Genomic DNA, 20,291 nt, shown 5'->3' with positions numbered 1-20,291 from the left:
TAGCAGTTAACTGGCTGATTTTCCAAGAAATATGGGCAAATTAGCAAGAAACAAACCACGTCCACATAAAGGCAAAGTGATTTTGTGTTTCTGCAGCCTGCAGAACACCAATATTGATCTCCATGCCCTGTAACCTTTAATAAGCTCATTCTTACCAGTCTCCCTGAAGAAGGCAAATGATATTTCTACTTTTCCAGGTGACAGACAGATGCAAAATGGGTGAAGTGCAAAGGCTCAAAGGCACTTTATTGCCTTTGAGGATCTGGGGTAAATAAACCACCTGGATAAAACAAGCGGGCTGCAGCACAGCAGGAAGCCCAGGGCTGTTCTAACACCTTCTTCACTTCGCATCCTCCCTCTGAGAGACAAAGCCCCAGAGGTGTAAGCACAGAAGAAGCAGCTCCTCAAAATCTTAAGAGTCACCTTTGAGAACATGATGCAGAACCGGTCATCTTCAGATTATTTTTTATCTCCTAATTCTGACTGGTAAGGAAAGAGCCTGCTAGGGCCTAGGGCCTGCATGCATGTGGATGCCCAGTAGAGAAATAAAGTTTCTTGTCTTGCTCCATGGCCCATACATGTGCTTTGATTCCTCTATTGGGCATGCTTGAGTTAGCTAGATTTCAATGAAATAAGATGGTGGAGAGACAGTTTAACAAACAGTATGACTAGAGAGAAGCATTTCCAAGGGAAGGGCTTTAATTCCATTCATAAAGACAGATATTTTTTTTCTTTCCAAGTACAGCTAACTCATAACATCAGTAACACTGAAAATTTTCACAGAGTCATGAAGCAGGCAGAAATGTGCACAGATGTTAGGGCACACAATGCTTGGATGGTTTTTTTTCCCTCCCACTAGAACGGTTTTTGTTTTGGTGACGATTTACATTGGCTATACAAACCCATACTTTGTGTCCATCTCTCTGCTGTTACCAAAATGAAGACTCCATTAAGGCAACTACTACTATAGCCAGGTACCCAACAGGTATACACAGCGGATTAAGAACAAAGAAGTCACATTTGTTGTGTAGCTCTCTGTGGGACTTGATGTGAAAGGAACAGCACCGTGGATGTGATTTGTGTTTAAAATGCACGGACTGACCTTCAGTCAGGCAGCAGAGCAATCTGCCAATTTACTGTTCATCTGCAATAAAAGTCAGGGAGAGAGAGAACTTGCTAAACTGTGTAAAAGGACCAGACCCCAGTACCACATAAACTGTTTGGGGTTTGTATTTTTTTTTAATTCTTGGTTCTTCCTATTTATTCTTTGCTCTCATCTTTACTTATACTTAGAGCCATGAAATCACAGCCTAGATGCTCCCAAGAACTGGAACTGACCCACCTCTACCCTCTCCTCCCTCCAAGCTGCATAAAGCTTGCTTCCACAAACCAGAGCCTGCGTTTCAAATGTCACCACCGACTTTTGTTCTGCGTTTCTTCTAGCTAGAGCATCTGTAGCAGGAGGAGGTGGATGATGGAGCGTGCGAGGTGGGCTCTGTGGTTAGAGGTGTGCCCAAAGGGCTGATCTGCAGGATCAACAACTGGCAGATAGGCTGTAAGATTTCAAAGAGCTGATTTGGCAGCTGTTGTGTCCTACCTTGCCTAGCTACACACCCATTTGACATCTTGTTTCTGAACACAAAACACTGTGCACTACAAGAACTTCACATTGAGCACAAGGGCAACGAGGGGAAAGGGAGGCAGCAGGGAAGGAGCAGAAGACAGACATCTCCTCTGAGCCTTGCATTCGGGACCACATTAGTTCACAGGCTCTTCATTATTCCTAAAACATGGTTCCAGTATTGCTGTTCTGGCACGTGTAGAGCTTTCCTAAAGTTAGCATCCAGCTAGATGCACCAATATCTTATTTCCCTTCACAGATTCAAGACACGGTTCCTAACAAAGCAATCAAATCACAGAAACACCGTGGATGATTTAAGCTTAGATGTTCATTTCCCATAAACAGAAACAAAAAACCCGCAACTTTTTTTTTTATAGGTTTCAAAATTTGAAATCCATGGGCCCCCTCTGAAGTGACAAGTATTTTTTTGTTTGGGCTTTGTTTTGTTTGTCAATGAGGCTCTCCAAAGTAACAGTGGCAGGAAAACTCCCCATAAAGAATTTCAGTCTTCCAGTGGTTTCAGCATGTCCCAGTTGGCATTTTCCAGGCCTCTCCCCTTGGAGCGTAGGAATCAGTCCTCTTTGATTGTACTTTCAGCACACAACATAGCACTGTTGATGTCTGAAGTCCTAGGGATAAAGGCGTTCCAGCTCTCACGTGGCAGCCAACGTCCTCCGCTGAAAGCCGTGGTAGTTCTTTAGTACTTTGCTTGACAGATTGGGCTTTTCACAGACCCCGAGACAGCTCCAACAGATCAGCGCCGCAGCCTGAGAAAGAATGCGTGCTTGCACTCCTTGCTGTCCAAGGGATAGTACTTGTCATAGAAATCCAAAATGTATTCTTCAGTCTTAAATCCAAATTTTTGGTAGAGCAGCATAGCAGGGTTGCTTGCAGAGACGTGAAGGGTTACGTCTTTGCCCATGCAGGTCTGCCAAGGGAGGGGGAGGAAAAAAAGGAAAAAAAAAAAAAATAAAGAGAGAATCACAGCAAGAGAATGAGACAGCCTCTGGGGGAATGCGGAGGTGAAGAGATTCATCAGTAGGCATTCAAGTTCCTGAGGAAATGTGAGAAAATCGCAGGCCTCGACACAGAAGTTACCACACATAGCAACAGCTGAAAGGTGAAGAGAGCCCCGCTCTTTCTCAGAGCCTTTGTTTCTGGGAAACATGGACTCTCACAATGAAAGCAGGTTTTGGATTATAATTTGTCAGCTTTCCATTGTCAATTGCTAAGTAATTGTTAATTAAAAGTAATCTTGGTGTACAGCACTGATCTCAAATACTTATTAACAATGGCCTGAAGAAAAGACAAAACATGCCAGAGGATCAGGCGCTGCACTCCTCCCCATCAGCAAACAGACCTGAGCGCTCTGGGACCGCGCAAGCAGCCCCAGCGCACCTCTGGGCTGCCACGCTGGAATTCCTGTCTATCCCACCCAGCTCCTCTCCCATCCTTCAGGGCACAGCACTCTCCTCCTGAGAAGGCAGGGAATTCAGTTCAGACAGCAAACGGCATGGCTGAAGTTACCGTAAAGATCCAAATTATTCTAACCAGCAGCTCTCTAATAAAGTTGCTAATATAACAACTTTTTCCTGCTTTCATCTAGTTTGTTAATAGCATTCTGTATATACTGAATGCATTGTAACTCCAAGTGGGAACAGTAGCACCCTTTAGGAAATATCCAAGGTAGACCATTCAAAGGGAAAGCGCTCTCAGAGATTTAAAAAAAAAAAAAAAACACACACAAACAAAAAACAACCCCACACAACAAAAAACATCATCAGGATTCATTTTTGGGAAAAGGTAGTTGGAGTGAGAAGATGCAGTTAGTTCCTCTCGATTCAATGCATTAGAGGGTAACTTCTGACAACAAACCCATCATCAAGGCACCATTTGCATCAAAGCGTTTTCTGTCATATTATGCCATTCCCAACAATCCATCCCCAAACTCAGCACGCTGATCCAAGAGACAGGGAATTACCCTTAATCCAAACAGTGTATGAAAGCGGCTGTAGCTACAGAGAGCAGACCCCGGTGTCAGCCCAAGCAGGCTGCGAAGCGGCACATACGATCTGGCAATTGAGGAACACGAGTTCACAACCACCATTTCCTCTCCTATACGACTAAATGCCTTCTGCCACTGACAAATAGTCAGCAATGGAAAAATAAATCTAATGCGAGCTGAATGTACAATGTTGATGTCTCATTGCTAGCGAGCCTAATCAGCCTCAAACCTGCCTGGCTCTCAACATGATAATTTTACGCTAGTCTACCTGCAAGCAGAATTAGGTTAATTGGCTGTGATACGTCCTACAAAAAGCTGCGATGATTTTTCCGCAGCTGACTTGCCAACACATCCCGACTCCGCTGGAGAGACACGAGTCCAGCTGCTGGATCTCTGCAAACCTTGGCACATCGCTTGCGCCTGTTCTCACTAGGTGTTGACATCTCTCGTCAGCAGACTACACTTGAGAGCAATTTACTTAAACACTTTAAACAGAGGTGCTCGGGAACTCTAAGGGGTGAATTTAAAGTAGACTAGTTAACGGCCTGTGTCAACACGTAGAGCAAACAGAGGTGGACATTGCAGAGAGCTGCGTAGGTAGAAGAGCTACCCTCAGTGAAAACTACTTTTCCAAGGTACAGATCACGGTTCCCAAGGCTCTGCCAGCACTCCCTACCTCTCTTCAGCCAAATGAGAGTACAAGGGAAAACAGTTTCAATGGTGAGTTTTTGCTAGTGCTGCTCATCTTGACTAAAACAAGTTAAGGAATGTTTCACATCACCAGCTCTGCCAAGAGACTTCAGGGAGTGGTAAAACTGTGGGCCCTGGTGAGGTGCAGCTGGGCTCTCAAAATGCCATCTGTCTGCATCCTCACCCAAAATTAAGCTGGCTTTCCTGCAATTTAATTCAAGAAAGTGAATGGAATTAAGGCCACCTGAATAACAGTATTCATTCAGGGGTTTAATGAAGTTGAACTACTTTAATACCACCCATTTAGTTAGCTCAGATTAATTTTCCCAAGTGTCCCTGTGGAACAAAGCCCAGTACAAGCTAGTTTGAGCAAATTTGAATGAGGTTGCAAACACTTATTCTTTATCTTCAGTTCAGCTGGATTTGAACCAGCGTATTAGAAGTGAATGATTAAGATCAGTAAGTGATTTAATGCAACGGCCCTGGTCACAGAATAAACCTCCAGGTGTAGCCAAGAAAGCTGCAACAGATTCTTACTGAACCTCCCCACTATTATCTCATCTTCTCCTTTAAACCCCAGATTTACGGTATTACTGTTATGTGAATTATTGACCACTGAAGAACACAAACTTAATCCCAAGATAGTCAAATTCTACAACATCTCGCTAATTCTGAGGATCTGACCAGTATGGTTATTCTTCTAAATACATTTTAGCTCCTGCTTTTGAAGTTATTTCCCCCCCATAAATATTCACACGGGCTGCTGACAGCCTGTGCGGGTCTGTAAGCAGAGAAAGGGCAAGGGGAAAGGGAGAGCTAGTTCTTTAGCAGAGACATGGGACTTTTTCATTACCTGGATAAGATGGTAAATCATGAAGGTTGCAATCCCAGCTCTTCTCCACTCAGGGTGGACTAAAAGAAAAGAGATGTAAGCTTCATTGTATTTCACGTCTGGCACCATAAAGCCAAAGGCGATGATAACTTTCTTGTAAAGGACGACAACACTGAAGTCTGGATACTGCAGGCATTCTGACAAATCTATTCCTACAGAGAAAGAGAGAAACAGCAGCTGAAAGCATTGCAAACCAAAAGAAAAGCAGACTATACCGTGTCACACTTGCATGGAAATTCAGAGTTTTAAGTCCTTTTAGAAACACTCACTTGATCCCTTCCCTTTGCCTTCATTTCAAAGCCCTGAGATCGAACCAAATCTACTTCAACCAACCAAACAAAACAAGATCTTGCATGGAGAAATTAACAAAGCTGATTTCCTCCCAAATGACCCGAAGATGAAACTAAAACTCAAAAAGCGGGTTCTCTAAACCAGAATGGTTTTAAAAATAAAAATAATAATAATAATAAATAAAAAAAAAATCACACAGCCTCAGCACCCAACTAATATTTCCTCGGTTTGTGTTCTCAGCCGTATCAGCAGACTCTGCTGAGGACCCAGTTCTAAATACGCACGGGGATAAAGATACTTGCAGGAGCAAATGCTTGCTGGATTGGGTCCTAGTAAGTATGTGCCCCTTGCCTAGGGCTCCTAAGGGCTGCAGTATCATTAATGGATAAGGCTTTGCCTCTTCATTCCACCTGGGAATGCCAGGCCAGCACCAGGCTGGTGTATGCTGCTCCTATTCCAGTCAGCAAATGCTGAAGGACTTGTCTGCAGACAAGCGAAAGGGGGAGATTTAGAGCCTATCAGCCAGATGCACCGAGTGAGCCACCCAGCTCTTCCTGCAAACTCTCTCCAGACACTGCGGACACGAAACCGGGCTTCAGCTTTGGTAGCATTACTTGCCTAAAGTTCCTATCTCTTTTCTCTGCCTGGCCTGGAGCTCCGTGCTGCTTCCTCTGTTGTGCTTACTCAGCTGTTTGTGGAGCTGCACTGCGAACCTGACCACAGCTTTCAACGCTATCAAAACATTTGCTTTTAGCATGCAAATTCTCTAATCTGGGGCGTGAAGCAGCCTCGAAGGCAGTGGTGCTTCCATGAGTCAGAGGCTGGACAGAAACGCCTGAAGCTGGTAGCTTCTGAGTGGAGTTTGTTACCTCGCCTAATCCCACTGCTGCGGCAGCCTAAGAGCATCCACGCAGCACGTTAGGGCCAAGCAGTGCAGTTCACGGCCCAGAATAATTTGTGTGGACAGGCCCTAAACGAGGTGCAAGACGTAGCGGTTCTGTGCCATAAATGTTAGTTTCAACCTCAAATTGGCAGTCGCAGATATATTTGGACTGTGGGATAACAAAAGAGCAGAGTGTGTTTTCCAGTAATGTTTATCACTCTTGATGAGATGCAAGACTTCATAAGGTGCCAGGCACAAATAAGCGGGTGAATTATTTTCTTGCTCGAGAGTAAGCTGGGTGGAGTAAGACGTGGGAGGAATCGATTGGCAATAGGGAGCCGTGTTAATTATCTTAAGGCTGCAAAGGACTGTGAAGTGCCTTACAGCGTGTCTGTACAGGAACGCTACATTGCCCTGAGCACACTGGCGTCGATGAAATGGTGCCGTCCCCTCAGCACGCAGTTATTCCTGTAGGAAGATGCTTAGCTCAGTACGGTTTACCACTCGTCTGCTTGGGAGATGTTTCCCGTTAGGACATGAAGGCACAAGATACCGTGAGAGACAACAAGGAGGAATCTTGCTTCACATCTGCTCATTTGCAGTAACTACCTGCAAACTTGTTTCTCACAAGGCAGAAACAAGAGCAGCTCTGTCCGGAAGGATACGGAGAGGTGGAAGAACTCATAGGCCTGGGCTTACCCAACCTGGTGAATAGCTTAAGCTTAAGAACTTGGTCAACGAGAGCATCACTATTAGAAGGCAACTGAGCACACCCAAGATGTCATTTACTGACCATGGCATCCCCCAAGCATACATGCTTCGTATGTCTAAACTTAGGTGCAATTACAGCTGTTTTTCCAAACTACTAGCTTAATGATGCCCTCACAGCTGCATATCCCACCACCCCCAGAACTGCACCAGCCTGTTGTGAAGATAAACCCTTCACGTTCACAAAAACACTGTACTTTATCTCCTGAAGTATCACCGTCTACCTCTCCTGGTAAAACAGAACCAAGGTGCAATAATCGTATAATCCCAACCTCAGAAAATTTACACCATGGAAGAGATTTTGATTCCTGTTTGGAGACCGATGGGAGTGTCAGCTTTCTGATTTAATGATGAACAGTTCACAGTCGGGTGGAACACACCCACGCTCCTTATGTTAAATAAAACAGGGTGAGTCCTGAAGAACTTAATGAAGTTGCAACCCAACTTGGCCAGAACTTCAAATGCATTATCAGAAGAGCAGAGACAACGACAAAGGGGTTCAGCCTCTGTCAGGATTGCGAGTGTCTCTTGTGAGCTCCAAAACAGCTTGTGAAAGGGAAGGCATGCCACGTTATCTCCCCCTGAATTGTGCAATTTGCACAATGAGTAGCACAAAGAGCTCCAATGCTGACTGTAGCGTATGAGCACTGCTGAACTAGAAACCTTGTTGAATCACTATCTGCAAATCAAAACATAAAGCAAACAGTTACTCGGAATAAAGGTGTGTACTGTTTGTACTGGGCTTTTCTAAATTAGTCTGCTGCGTTGTTTACTGATCAGAAGCTGATCCATGCAGTAGATGAACATCACAATTATTATTTCAGAAGACCTAGAGACTAAAGTGTCATAACTGCCCCCATAAAGGGCAGTCACTGTCACAAAGAGCCTACAGTTCAAGAAGTGACACGTAAAAAATCAATACCCAAGCTTTCCCATACCTTGCAAATACTGAGGCTTGAAGAAATAAAGGACACCACAGTGAATCTTGCAGTTTTAAGTACAATTCCCAATTTCACTCCAACATATCCAGTGGCTAGGAAGAAACTTTCTTATGAAGTTAATGAGCAGTAGATCTCTAGTACAAAACTGTTTACTTCAGCCCGATTCTGCAAAACGTTTCACTGGATGCTTAATTTTAGTAACTGACTACTCCTATTGGCATCAATGATGTCACTCAAAGCAACCTATTTCTTTAAGTGCTGTGTTAATTAGGGCCTAATTGCTCAGTTCTAAATGATCTTGCAAGACAAAGACACCAAACCCATGTCTCCATCTCAACTTGCGTTCCTATGACATCAGATAATTGTTTTCTAAGAACCCAGCCAGACACCAACTGAAGAAAAGGTTGGCCCAAGAACATTTTTTTTCTGAACAAACCCACTTCTTTCTTAGAAAACCAAGCGCTGAAAGAACCTTACCAGGCCAGAAGAATTCGTGGCACATGGAGTTTATAGTGGGGATGTGATTAGGGCGAACGTAGCAGTAATCAATGGGTGCTTCTGGCTCAGCCTTCCAGTTGAGATCATTCCTGTGTGGATACGCCCGGATTTCTGCCAGGAGCCTGAGTTTTGGGGGCTTTGTCTCATAATCGCGCCTGCCAGTAACATGAAAAGCAAACACAAAAGGCGAGTGAGCAACAATAACTGCCACTGCAGCTGAATGGGTACTGCCCATAAAATATATTTCTGACATGCTCAACTTGGAACAAAAGAACAGAGTCTTCCATTCATGTGGGAAAACAGCACCCAGCTCAGCAAAAACACCCTCGCACCAGAGGCCAGGATGCTTCCCGGATCCACAGCACGCCAAGCCAGGCTGGAAAGCCAGAACCAGGAAACTGCAGTTCTGACCCAAGAGCAGGTGCAACTTGCACTGAATGACTACAGCGATTCCCTCTCCGCCCTGCCCTCTCTTGGAGATTCCCCTTCCGACGCAAAGCCAGTTTAACCGCTCAGCTACCTAATTTAAACACTATCCTTTTGGGGTTACCATAGTATACTGGGTTGTACTCCAGGGATGAGTGAGGAGCACTGCTTAAGAAAGGTGTCCTCTCTGTGGGCTGTCGGTTCACAAGGCAAGAGCAAATTCAACCTCTGACCTGATGTAAGGTTTCAGGACGCGGGACGTGTAAGGACTGACAATACTGTGGTCTGTCAGCAGGTCTTCTGAGCCGACCAGTCGATACAGAAACTTCGTTGAATGCTGTCGATATCCCTTCATGGCAGGTAGCATTGTCTATATGTACAAAAAAAATGCAGAGCATTTCGGGAAGATTAGTCAATGACTTAACACAGGGGAATCACATCAACAGAGGGAGAATAAGGGCCTTTCAATCTGCCAGGATGGACTGGACCCACAGTGTGACAGTCACACCTCACAGTACTTTGCTGTGCACTCTCAGATTTAGCGCCCAAACCCATGAGCCACACACATCACTCTGAAAAATGCCTCCTATACAACATGAAAGAGCAACCGCCTGTTTGGGTACTTCCAGGCCTCCACCATCAGCGTTTGGGCAGGGCTGGAGTACAAATACATAGACATTTGTGGCGCTGACACTGACAGACAGCTGTGCTGTATGAGCATGTCCCAAGAAGAAAGGGGCTTGTGAGAGCATTGGTGGGGACACAGCCCCAAGTCAAAATGAGTCTTGTTCGCATAATCTTTTTCACTTTGGGAGTCAGATAACCTCACGGTGACACTGCTGTCTGCAGCAAAAGCTCTAAAATAACCAGTGCCAAAAGCTCACTTAGATTTGAAAACACTCACCTGGTATCTATCCAAGATCCTGAAGTCCTGGCTAGTAGTTCTGTATGTTGCTTGCCCTACTGGGGACCTGGAAACACCTCCTTCTTTGGCTCCGTAAATCCCATCAACCAAGAGCAGTGCAGCGTTCACAACTTGGTCCAAGTCAAAGAGCGGCAGTCCTCTTTCCCTCTTGGCCTGCCTCACTATCAACTTGCGCCTCAGTCTCCGGGCCTCTGGGGTCATGCTCATGGCATTGGGACAGGCTTCCAGTCTCTTCAGGAGCAGTTTTTCCTCATAGATGCTAACAGAAGTATGCTTGGGAGCTCTGGGTTTAGCATCTTTCTCCAGCTGTGGCTTCCTCTTGTCTCGCCCCCTCACCTGCAGTGATGCATTTGACTCTTCAGGATCCTCATTATCACCTTCCATCCTTTCCGTTTTTTCTTCTTCACTCTCCACCTCTTGCTTGATCTGCTCAGCTGTCTTCACTTTTTTTCTACTTGCTATCATAGTGCCAGCACCAGCTGTCCCACTGGGAGGGGGCACGTACTCTATTCCAGGGTCTATGACTCCATCTCCTTCCATCTCCTCATCGTCTGTTCAAGAGATCAAAATAATCCAGGAAAAAAAAATATAAATATCAAAGCCCCATTTCGAAAAGGGTTGTCACAGGACTTTTCTGCTAAGGAGAAATAATACGGGTTTACTCAACACACTCCATTTTCTATACACTTCTGGACCTCCTGATTTTGGATGGGAGACACCATAAGGAGTCCAATTTCAGGACCCAAATGAATCCTGCTCCTAAGGTGTCTTGTATTTTGGCATTCAAAAACATGGCACTCCTGAGCTGCAAGCTCATACTCTTTGACAAGTGTTATATTTTTGAAAGTTCCTGAAGACTGAGGATCAAATGGTCACGTTGGTGAGCTCTGTCTTCAGCTAGCATACCCTGGAAGAGTTCTGTTTAAACTGAGGCAACAGTTAGGAGTCATAGAAGCACAGGATTTGTCCCTCTAAAGAACCTGACTATCCTTCCAACAAGAAGTGCTTTATTCTCAACTTCTCCAATTAGATTGAGGTCTGGCTCCTACAAGCCTTCAGCACCACTGCTTTGCAACCTGACTGAAATGTAACATTTGTCGATTGGGATGCTTGAACTTATAGAACTACTGGAACATTATCAGAATTAAAATTTCTCTCATTTAAGAAACAGTTGAGGCAAAATTAGGAGTTGCTATCTAGCATCGTAATCTGTGTTGCCTATGCTGAGTGGTGCAGCAGTTGCTAGGTGAAATCTATGCGCTGTTTATTCAGGATCCCTCAGAAGACCATAATGGTGGTTCCTTCTGGCCTTAGAAGTTGGCAATACAACTATGGAAAACTAATCAAGATTTACACACAACTAAGACAAACAGAAGTTTACCAGTTACTCTCCATCTTACCTTGAAAAGATCCTGCAGCTCGTTACAAGTTTCTTTTTTTTTTTTTTTTTTTTTTTTTTAAACATCTTCCTTGACAACTATGTACGGCTTATTAAAGAAAAACCATGGCATCTCTTACCATGAAACAGAGCCTGTGGTGGCATGACATCTGGGATGAGATCTGCTTCCGAGAGAAGGCTGGGAGTAGCTGAATGCGAGGCTGGAGTGCCAGGAGCAGAGAAGTCCAGAGATGGGGAAGGAGAAGGGCTTGTCAGAGGAGTGCGATCTGAAGAGCTCAAGGAGGAGAAGTCAATCACCTCTCCTTTCTCAAGGACAATATCAGGACGACGGCCTCGACTGGTGAATTTAACGGGAGTGGAGGAAGTACTCCGGTCTAGGAAGCCGGCTGCCTCCTTCTGGGCTCTCCGAATATCCTTGGCTTCCTGAGTGCGAGATCTCTTCTCCTTCAGCTCCATGGCCGATTCGACTGGATTGCGGCTTACCCGCTTCCTGAGTCCTTCCACAGTAATGATAGGATCCAGAGGTGGCTTTGAAGCTGCTAAAGGAGTAGTTTGTTTATTCTAACAGGCACTGAGCTCCTGCAGTCACTGGATACATACTATACAGTCAAAAAAAACCCACACTGACTTCAAATCTTAGAAGACGTATTTTCAAAATATACAAGAAAGTCACTCCAGGACATGTAGCCAATGCACCACTGCATTGGCACCAATGCACAAGACTCATTTAAGCCCCAATTTTGCTCCTCTGCACAGAAGGGAATTTTCATCTACTATGCACAAAACATAAAAAAACATTCCCAGGGTAAACAGGAGCAGAGAAATTGTAGATTTCAGCTACAAAAAAACTGAACAAATTTCAAAAGCCTTTAAATGGGTTGGCACAATGCAAAAAGGCAATAAAATATAACAGGCTTCTCATACTACAGCACATGCAACACAGTCCTCTTAAATCAAGCATTACAGCACAGCTAAACTAAGAAAAAAAAAAATCATGCCCTGTAACTGTCCATACACACAAACATATTGTTTTAAATAAACTTTTCTCATGTTTTCCAGCTCTGTCAGCGCTGGCCCTAGCTAGGAACCTACACGCCATCAGGGAAAGAGTTACCTTTTGCCTTTAGTGCAGACGCAGACAACTTCTCTCCTTCAGGTTTCATGGTTGGGGGTTTATTATGAACCAGTTTCCACCACCCTGGTTCTCCAAATTCCTGTGCCCCTGAGCGGAAAAACAAGGGGCTCCCCACAGAGAGACAGCCAGCGACTGTGCTCCACCATGTTGAAGTCTTTTTCCTATCGTGGGAGAGGGGAAAAGAAGTGTTAGGTCCCCACTCTCCAGCTGTGCTTTCATCCTGAAGCTTCCTCCCTCTGCCAGGATGGAAAGGGCAGAGTGCTTCTGCCACTGATGCCGGGGGACAACGTATCCCCTACACCCCCATCCTCAAAGAGGCTAAAATTAATTAATTTCTTGTCATAACAGAGAACCCCTCTGAAGGGCAAGCTACAATGTACTGGTGGGCTCTGATGCACAAAGCGCTGTGTACATATGCTCCATAAATGTCACGCAAATGCAGTAGGCAAGATGGAATTTTTCTTTTGTCAATGAGCTGCCACAAGCTGAGCCTCCAGAGGAGAGGTCTACCCTGCCACTGGAACCCCCAGCTTTTAAATGCTGATGTTGCTACCTTGGTTAACAATTTGATGATGCAAGAACAGGAACAGAACCCTAGGGATAGCTGTGTCGACCTGACATTGCAGAGCCATATTCCATTACTGAAGACGGCAAACAGGAGTCTGGGTGTGCAGGACGGGAGAGGCAAGGGAAAGGTAGAGATAAAGGCGTCACTTCACAGAGAAGGAAAGACAAACTTAATTTAAATGCCTGCCTTGACTACTTTGAGATTTCATTTAGCTCCCAGAGCTGTAGGACAGGACCCCTAAGGCTGAATTCACAGAGGGACTTCAGGTCTGATCATTCTAGCAGAATAGCCGCAGCCTTGTCAGACACTGCAGAGAAGCAGAGTTAGGGATCAGAGAAATAAATCTCCGAGGACAATTTAGCTGCAGGGAACGGCAAGGTAACACAGTATGTATGCTTGTCCCACAGACATATCCATGCCATATATACTGGAGCCCTATCTCTGCTTGGAGATTTCTGCCATAAGAGTTCTGCAGCATGGGGAAGAGGATCCCTACTAGTCAACGCACCAGCCAGCCACACTCACTGAACTATTTTTGAAGCACCTTTTTGACCACTTGGAGGCAGGGAGCTCATTTAAGCCTTTCTCTCTGCAGGGCAGTGTACTCTACTGGGCATCTGAGCACTTTTTGTTCCTCTAAGAACTGGTCACAGGGCTAACTAAAACATTGCTTAGGGAAGAAGCAAGAAGAAATATTAAAAAATTGCCCTGTAGCCAATAACTCCCTTGGCTACTGGAGAATCAGGTGTAGAGTCTAAACCCTTATTTGCACGTGATCTCGGGATTCCTCCTTGCCTTTGCACGCCTCCACTGGCAAAAACTTCAGTACTCGGGCTAGGCTAGGCCAACCAGGTATTCACTGCTGTCTGAGCGTTGCCAGTTACACACCTTGGGGTACTGACCCTCAACTGTGGAGGGTTAAACCTTGCGGCCCTCCAGTACCTAAAGGGGACCTACGGGAGAGCTGGGGAAGGACTTTTTACCGGGGCATGTAGCGATAGGACAAGGGGGAATGGCTTTAAACTGGAAGAGGGCAGGTTCAGATTAAACATTAGGAAGAAGTTTTTCGCTCTGAGTGTGGTAAAGCACTGGAACAGGTTGCCCAGAGAGGCTGTTGAGGCCCCATCCCTGGAGGTGTTCGAGGCCAGGCTGGACGTGGCCTTGGGCAACCTGGTCTAGGGGGAAGCGTCCCTGCTTATGGCAGGGGGGTTGGGACTCGATGATCTTCAAGGTCCTTTCCATCCTAAACCATTCTATGATTCTATGAAACTCAGGTGCCCCAGATCAGAGTTGGGAGCGTTACAGTAAGTCTGGATAAACTGTGCTTTAGTACGCCAAAAATGTAAAGCATGGCACACCTCGAACCGCTACAGACAGGGTTCAGCTGTCCCTGCTCCATCAGTGGCTTGTCCGGGCAAGTGAGGAGGCTACGTCTGAGGCCAGTAATCACTTCATCTGAATTTAATCAGAGCAGGGAGTACCCAGTTCCCAGGGCAGGTCTCAAAAGGCAGCAGCAAACCCTGGGAGGTGACGTTTCCCTGAGTGAGGGACAATGGGCCATCAGCTGCCTTCCTGTCAGGGTCTCCCTAGCTTCCAGAGGGGACCAACACTAACATTTCTACTAAGATCCAAACCAAGCTAACAGACAAGGCACCATTTTCCCTTTTGGAGAAGTGGGTCCATGTAAGCTTTACAGCCAAGTAACATGGTACTTTGCTGCACCTCTTGGTTTTGTTTTGTTTGTTTGTTTGTTTTTCTTTTAAGCCCAGTGACAAAGGCTTTGCAGGTTCATATGCTGCCTACAGGAATATAAGAAATAACCCCAAATAAATACATTTACATTGCTTTTGTGTGACATTCTTTGGGTTATTTTTTTCCCCACTAAGAAATGCTTATTCTTTCTCAAGAGTACCCCTCATGCTTACGAATAGGTTCTCAATATTAAATCCTCCAATTTTTTCACTAGCGAGGCTCAACAGAGACATCAACAAGTTAACCAAGATTCTTTTTCATCTTTATAACAGGTTTTAATTCCCTTGGCTCACCAACCAGATGGGCAGGGATACATCACTTCTTTACCTGTTCCCTAATAAGAAAGTCCAGTGTTTCTCAATAAAAGCACAAATATCTTCTTTCCATCTGAAGTACCCCTGACGGCCCGTTCCCTCCAGAGACAAATTGTACATTGCCAGCATGACAACCTGGAACAGAAAGCGTTGGATACAAGTGAGTCTTTTTCTGTTTCATCTGCTGAACTGCCCCCCGCAGCTGCCACACACGCACACAAATCTTTGCTCCCTCATAAATATCTTATTTTTGCAACATCTCATAGGCAACTTCTGCAATCCATCTTCTTCCTGCTTTCATGCTGCCCGTTCTCGTCTTTCTATTGTTAGATGCACATTCTCCCAGAGATTTCTCCATCCCAAGGGAATAACAAGCTGCCTAGTTATGCAGGTTTATGCTGAATACGAGCTTTTGCAATGGTTGTATAAATGAATTATACCACAGCTGGAGTCTGAATGTAGAGTGGAGGTAGGGAAAAAAATATTAAAAAAAGTCACAAGTAATCCCACAATTTCATCCATCTAGTGACAATGGTCCTTCTAAATACTTACTGTTATGTTTCAAACGGAACTGACAGTAAACTCTCTGTTCCATGATAACTCCTAATTTTTCTGGGTATACAAGAACTAAGTTTGTCTCCCAGTGATCTTCATTAAAGACAATCCATTTACAGCTCATTGACGTGCTTCACACCCAGATTTAGTCTGACCTATTAAGTGCCTAAACTAAAGGGCAGGTTTGAAAAATATCACACCTCTTTGTCAGTAAATGCTAGGTGGCTAACTTAATTATGTTTATCCAATTCATTTGAATACAACTCAAATCGTACAGCTGGGCTGGGACCATCCTTCAACAATCACACAGCCTCAGTTGGATGCTACTTCCAACAGGAATTTATTCTTCACTGTCAGGGAAGTTTGAAATGTATTTTTCTTAGGGAGATGGGTCTCCTCGCAGTGTGCCATAGCTTTCTGGAATACATTGCTGAAGATGCCAAAAAGAGGAAATACAGACAGCTTTAATGTCCCCTGTACCCTATTTCCGCTTCACAGCCCCTCTTAGACTGATAACTATTTGCCTAGGACTTTGTGTTTTTTAAGTTAGGTGGGACAGTGTCTCAGGACTTCGAAACCAATTCTCTTTTCAACTGGCTAAAGTTAAGGATCTGTTGAGGCCACATACTCTGAAAAAAAAAAATCCAGAAATCGCTGTCCCAATTTTTCCTACGTCAGGTAAATTTGACCACTTCCCTCAATTTGACTTACCCAGAAGCAGCAGCAGCTCTGGCTGCTGGAAGCCTAGGGAGATAGTTTCTTCACTAGTCAAATTTCTTCCTCACCTGTTTTGATTTTGCCTGTCCCTTCCCCATGCCACTCTGAAGAGACCTAGGCGTAATGCTAGCAGTCTTTGCTCTCCAGATCTGTAATTTGGTGAAACTCTGCCAGTCCGCTAGCCACAGACTGCTACACCAACGTTTTCTCTTGCGCAGCCCTGCACTGGGCACCACAAGAAAGCACTGCAGGAGATACAACTGATGCTTTAAAAGATCTTATTATGAGACAGCACACCACTACTGCCCCAAAGGATGCAAACAGATGTCTCGCACTTACTGCCCGATGCTCAGCACGTGGAAACACTTAAGCTACTGCTTGATCAAATTCATTTTATGCAGAGACAGCCAGCACTGCCTGCCCGCCCCTCCAGCGCCCTGCTTAGAGCAAAACGGTGCGCATCAGTTTACCCACATGGTCGCTGCTGTATAACGCAAATTATGTTGATTGCTCAGGTGTGCAAGTGACTGAAATAGCAAATTCCAGCAAGGACTATTGCTGGAAAGTAAGCAGCCAGGTTGGAGCTTTGCGTTCAGGGAGCTGGCAAGCTTTCTGGTTGTATGTTGCCACCTCACTGGTTTTACACTTGCTCTTCTACTCAAAAAGCTGTTCATACCTAGCAGCCAAATTGCATTCGGTTTGCTTTTCCAAACCAGCCTGAAGCTATGAATTCATGAGCAACATAAGGGGAAGAAAAAAAAAAAAAAAAAAAAAAAAAGAGGAATGTGGTTTGTACGATTATCTTTCAATTTACCTGCCAAATGCCCGAGTTCTAATATGCAGGCAATCCTTAGCTAATTCATTTCTGAAGTTCATGCATACGTTTCTTTGTTACCTATACCTGATCCTCCATTTCTAGGTAGCACATACACAACAAACAACAATTTTAGAAAGTCCCGTGGTTGTTCTGCTGGCACAAACGTTTCACTTACTTGTTGCCATGTTAATCTCAGCCGTTCAAATTGCTCCTTCCCATCTTCCGAGCAATCGGAGCAAGTAAATCTGAAAAAGTTATCTCCTTTGAGGTAGCTGAGCTGTTCTCTCAGTTGACCTGAAATGAATAGGCAAAAATCAATTTTTTTGTCCTTTTATAGGAAAAAATGTCGTAGGGAATGCAAATCTCCTTTGCAGCATCAGGCAGAAAAGTACTTTTTGCCTTTTTTTCCCCAGAGTCCAGAGACTTAGTTCCCAGGAAGCATCAGAACTGGCTGCAATGGAAGGCACAGATTCATGTCACAGCTGCAGCAGCCAGAGACCAACTGAAAAGCACAGGCACAGAAAAGGGGCGTTCTACTTAACATGTGAATGCAGGTACAAAACCAAGGATTTCCTTGTTTCCACTGCTTTTCTCATTCCGTCTTTCTTTCCCAGGATAACCTATATACTTCAATAAATAACTGTTTTCCCACTCTATTTAAAACAAAACCCAAACCTGACCTGTTAAGAGAAGGTATGGTACTGTAAAGGCTATCAGAATATACAAGCTTTCTCTTCCACATCACCTTTCCAGTCACTGCTAAGTCTTTACAGCTCTCTCTTTCCCTGTCCACAAACTGTTAATAAAGTAAGGCTGCCAGTCCCTGTTTACAGCAGCCTCTAGGATGCACTGCAGCAGACATGCTGTGAAGCTTTAAGGTATTTATTTATCTTATCAGGGGAAGATTTTCTGTCCTTGAGATGGAGAGACAAAAGAACAGCCCAACATTATCAGGAAAGAGTTCTTCTTTACTGCAGTTGATGCATTGGCTCCCAAATCAGCAAAGCACTTCAGCATATGCTTTGCTGTGTAAAGCTAACTCTGCATAAACATTTGTCTGAACAAAAGTGATCCGCTGGGATAGAGCCACCTGTAAAACCCCATGCATCCAAAGTTACAGGCTCTAATTCTATGTTTCTGCAGCAGAGGAAAAAAAAAACAAAAAAACAAAAAAACCACCATCATATGAATCAGAACTTATAAACTCACCAGAAGTTAATTCACACAAATATGAAAAATTAAAAAATAAAATCAAAGGACATGGAAACAGCTAAGACTACAGCATTTCTGAAAAGTCACACACAAAAGGTCGTTCTCTAAAAGTATGGCATCTCTTTTACTGTATAATGACACCAAATCAAACATTTGTAATATACGGATGCTGTTTCCGTAGTGAATTGTAGAATCTCACTATTAAAGTTGCACCTATGTCCGATGGGGGGAAACACCCCCACACTTAGTAGATTAACAGAATTTCTACATGGCAATTTAATATAAAAAGTGATAATTTGTCTGAGCGTGTTGATGATTTTCACAAGTGACAATTGATATCCATATAACTGAACAATTAGCAAAGAGAACAGTATTGCCCTTTTCCAGCTCATTTACTTTGCACATTTGTATCTAGTTACTGTTGCTCTGGGATTGGCTTTTTCTGCTCTTTGGATTTGTTCCACAGCAACGAGAGAGAGGAACATCTTTGTAAAATAAAACAAATTGAGTGTTAAATCAAGTATTCCAAGATGAGATATCTCATGCTACCTTTAACTCTACTCCATTTTTTCATTTATCAATACATTTCAAGTTAATATGTCCCTTTAACTGCACACTACCTTAATAGTAGGATGCTGGTTCCATTACATTAACATCAAGACACACCTTGAGAGGAAATTTCTACACTGCAACTTTTGGCAAATTCTAAGATGGCAAAAAGGCCAGCTCTGACATATCTGCAGGGCAAGTGCCACCTGAAAAGTTTGCTATTTCTAGCCACAAAAGTAACAAAAAAACCCGCCAAACACACCAAAAAACAACCAGTTCTTAGCAATATCTTGCTTTTGGATCTAATAACAGAATAATCCAGAATTTAGAAAGTAAAGTTTAGTCTGTTACGTTGCTAACAGCATATATCTTATGTCAAGCAGCAGGAGCAGAGGGATCAAGTTCCACAGCTTGCTTCAAACACCTCCCAAAGTTAGCTGCTACAGGCTGGACACGCTTCTGTGAAAGCTAAATTAAATTCACATTACCCAGAAACCATTAAGGTTGAGATTTAGCCATATGCTCCACAGATGTGACAAACTGACCAGGAAACAAAAAAGAAATAAAGAAAAAGTATCACTATCCCAAAGCTCTCTTCCTCCACAGGAAGAGTTGTACAGCAAGGGTCGTTATCTTTATCTGAGCGAGCAGAGAGGCCAAGTTGTGTGGGCAAAGTCCCCTAAACACACCAGGAGCAAGACTCGGGAGGGTGTGTGTGTTTCTGAAGTCATACCCTTGTTCTTTACTAATCAAAGAAGACGGTCCCATTTCTTTCCAGGAAATGCCAGCTTTGGACACCCATGCAGTTCATGGACCAAAGTCCCTAACACACACTGCTGGCATCAGGCTGCTGGGCTCCAAGCAATGCCGAGACCTCCTTTCTCCTCCAACATAGGATGGGATACAGCTAAACAAGGGGTGCCCCATAAAATATGCAGGACAGCGTAACCACCTGGCAAACAACCACCCCAGTGAGGTAAGCAAAACACAACACAACCATCAGGCTTACTTGCTGGAATCCACTTCTGGCACTTCTCGCAGTAATAGGACATCTCCTCCATCCAGGACACATCACCTTCGTCGCTGTTCAGAGAGTCCCCACTCTGGTCATGCGATAAGTCCACCGAAGCCTGGTCCTCAGATTCGACAATCAGGAGGGTCTCCCCTTCCACCTCACCCTCCTCCAAGCCCTCTGAGGTGGAGGTCCTGGTGGCTTCATCATCGTGGCGGCTCAGCAGCCCACTCATGTGAACGTTATTAGCCATCCTAGATGGTGTTTGCAAAACAAGGAGCTGTTCCTCCCCACATTAACAAGTCCATCCACGCTGGATGT

The 20,291-nt window shown here is 44.4% G+C and overlaps 1 protein-coding gene across 1 annotated transcript; it reads right to left on the bottom strand.

Moving 5' to 3' along the window:
- Window positions 1-687: 687 nt before the first annotated feature.
- On the bottom strand, window positions 688-20,264 carry KAT14 (lysine acetyltransferase 14). The gene is made up of 10 exons (XM_082481253.1): window positions 19,968-20,264; window positions 17,373-17,491; window positions 15,122-15,243; window positions 12,454-12,635; window positions 11,459-11,878; window positions 9,920-10,491; window positions 9,249-9,385; window positions 8,569-8,744; window positions 5,170-5,360; window positions 688-2,549 (listed from the first exon to the last, which is right to left on the bottom strand). Exons 1-10 carry the CDS (start codon window positions 20,221-20,223, stop codon window positions 2,376-2,378), a joined length of 2,349 nt encoding a protein of 782 aa, XP_082337379.1. The 5' UTR covers window positions 20,224-20,264; the 3' UTR covers window positions 688-2,375.
- Between the last annotated feature and the right edge of the window lie 27 nt (window positions 20,265-20,291).

Source organism: Vanellus vanellus, assembly GCF_965231255.1.
Source record: "Vanellus vanellus genome assembly, chromosome: 3".
Taxonomy (NCBI): Eukaryota; Metazoa; Chordata; class Aves; order Charadriiformes; family Charadriidae; genus Vanellus; species Vanellus vanellus.
The sequence above is the reverse complement of the archived record's forward strand: the minus strand, read 5'-3'. Positions and strand labels throughout refer to the sequence as shown.

Coding starts and splice junctions, on each gene's coding strand:
- KAT14 (XM_082481253.1), bottom strand. CDS start 20,223: ATGGCTAATAACGTTCACATGAGTGGGCTGCTGAGCCGCCACGATGAT. Junction 8,745..9,248: donor GTCCTGAAACCTTACATCAG/GTCAGAGGTTGA, acceptor TGTTACTGGCAG/GCGCGATTATGAGACAAAGC. Junction 5,361..8,568: donor CCACGAATTCTTCTGGCCTG/GTAAGGTTCTTT, acceptor CTTTCTCTGTAG/GAATAGATTTGTCAGAATGC.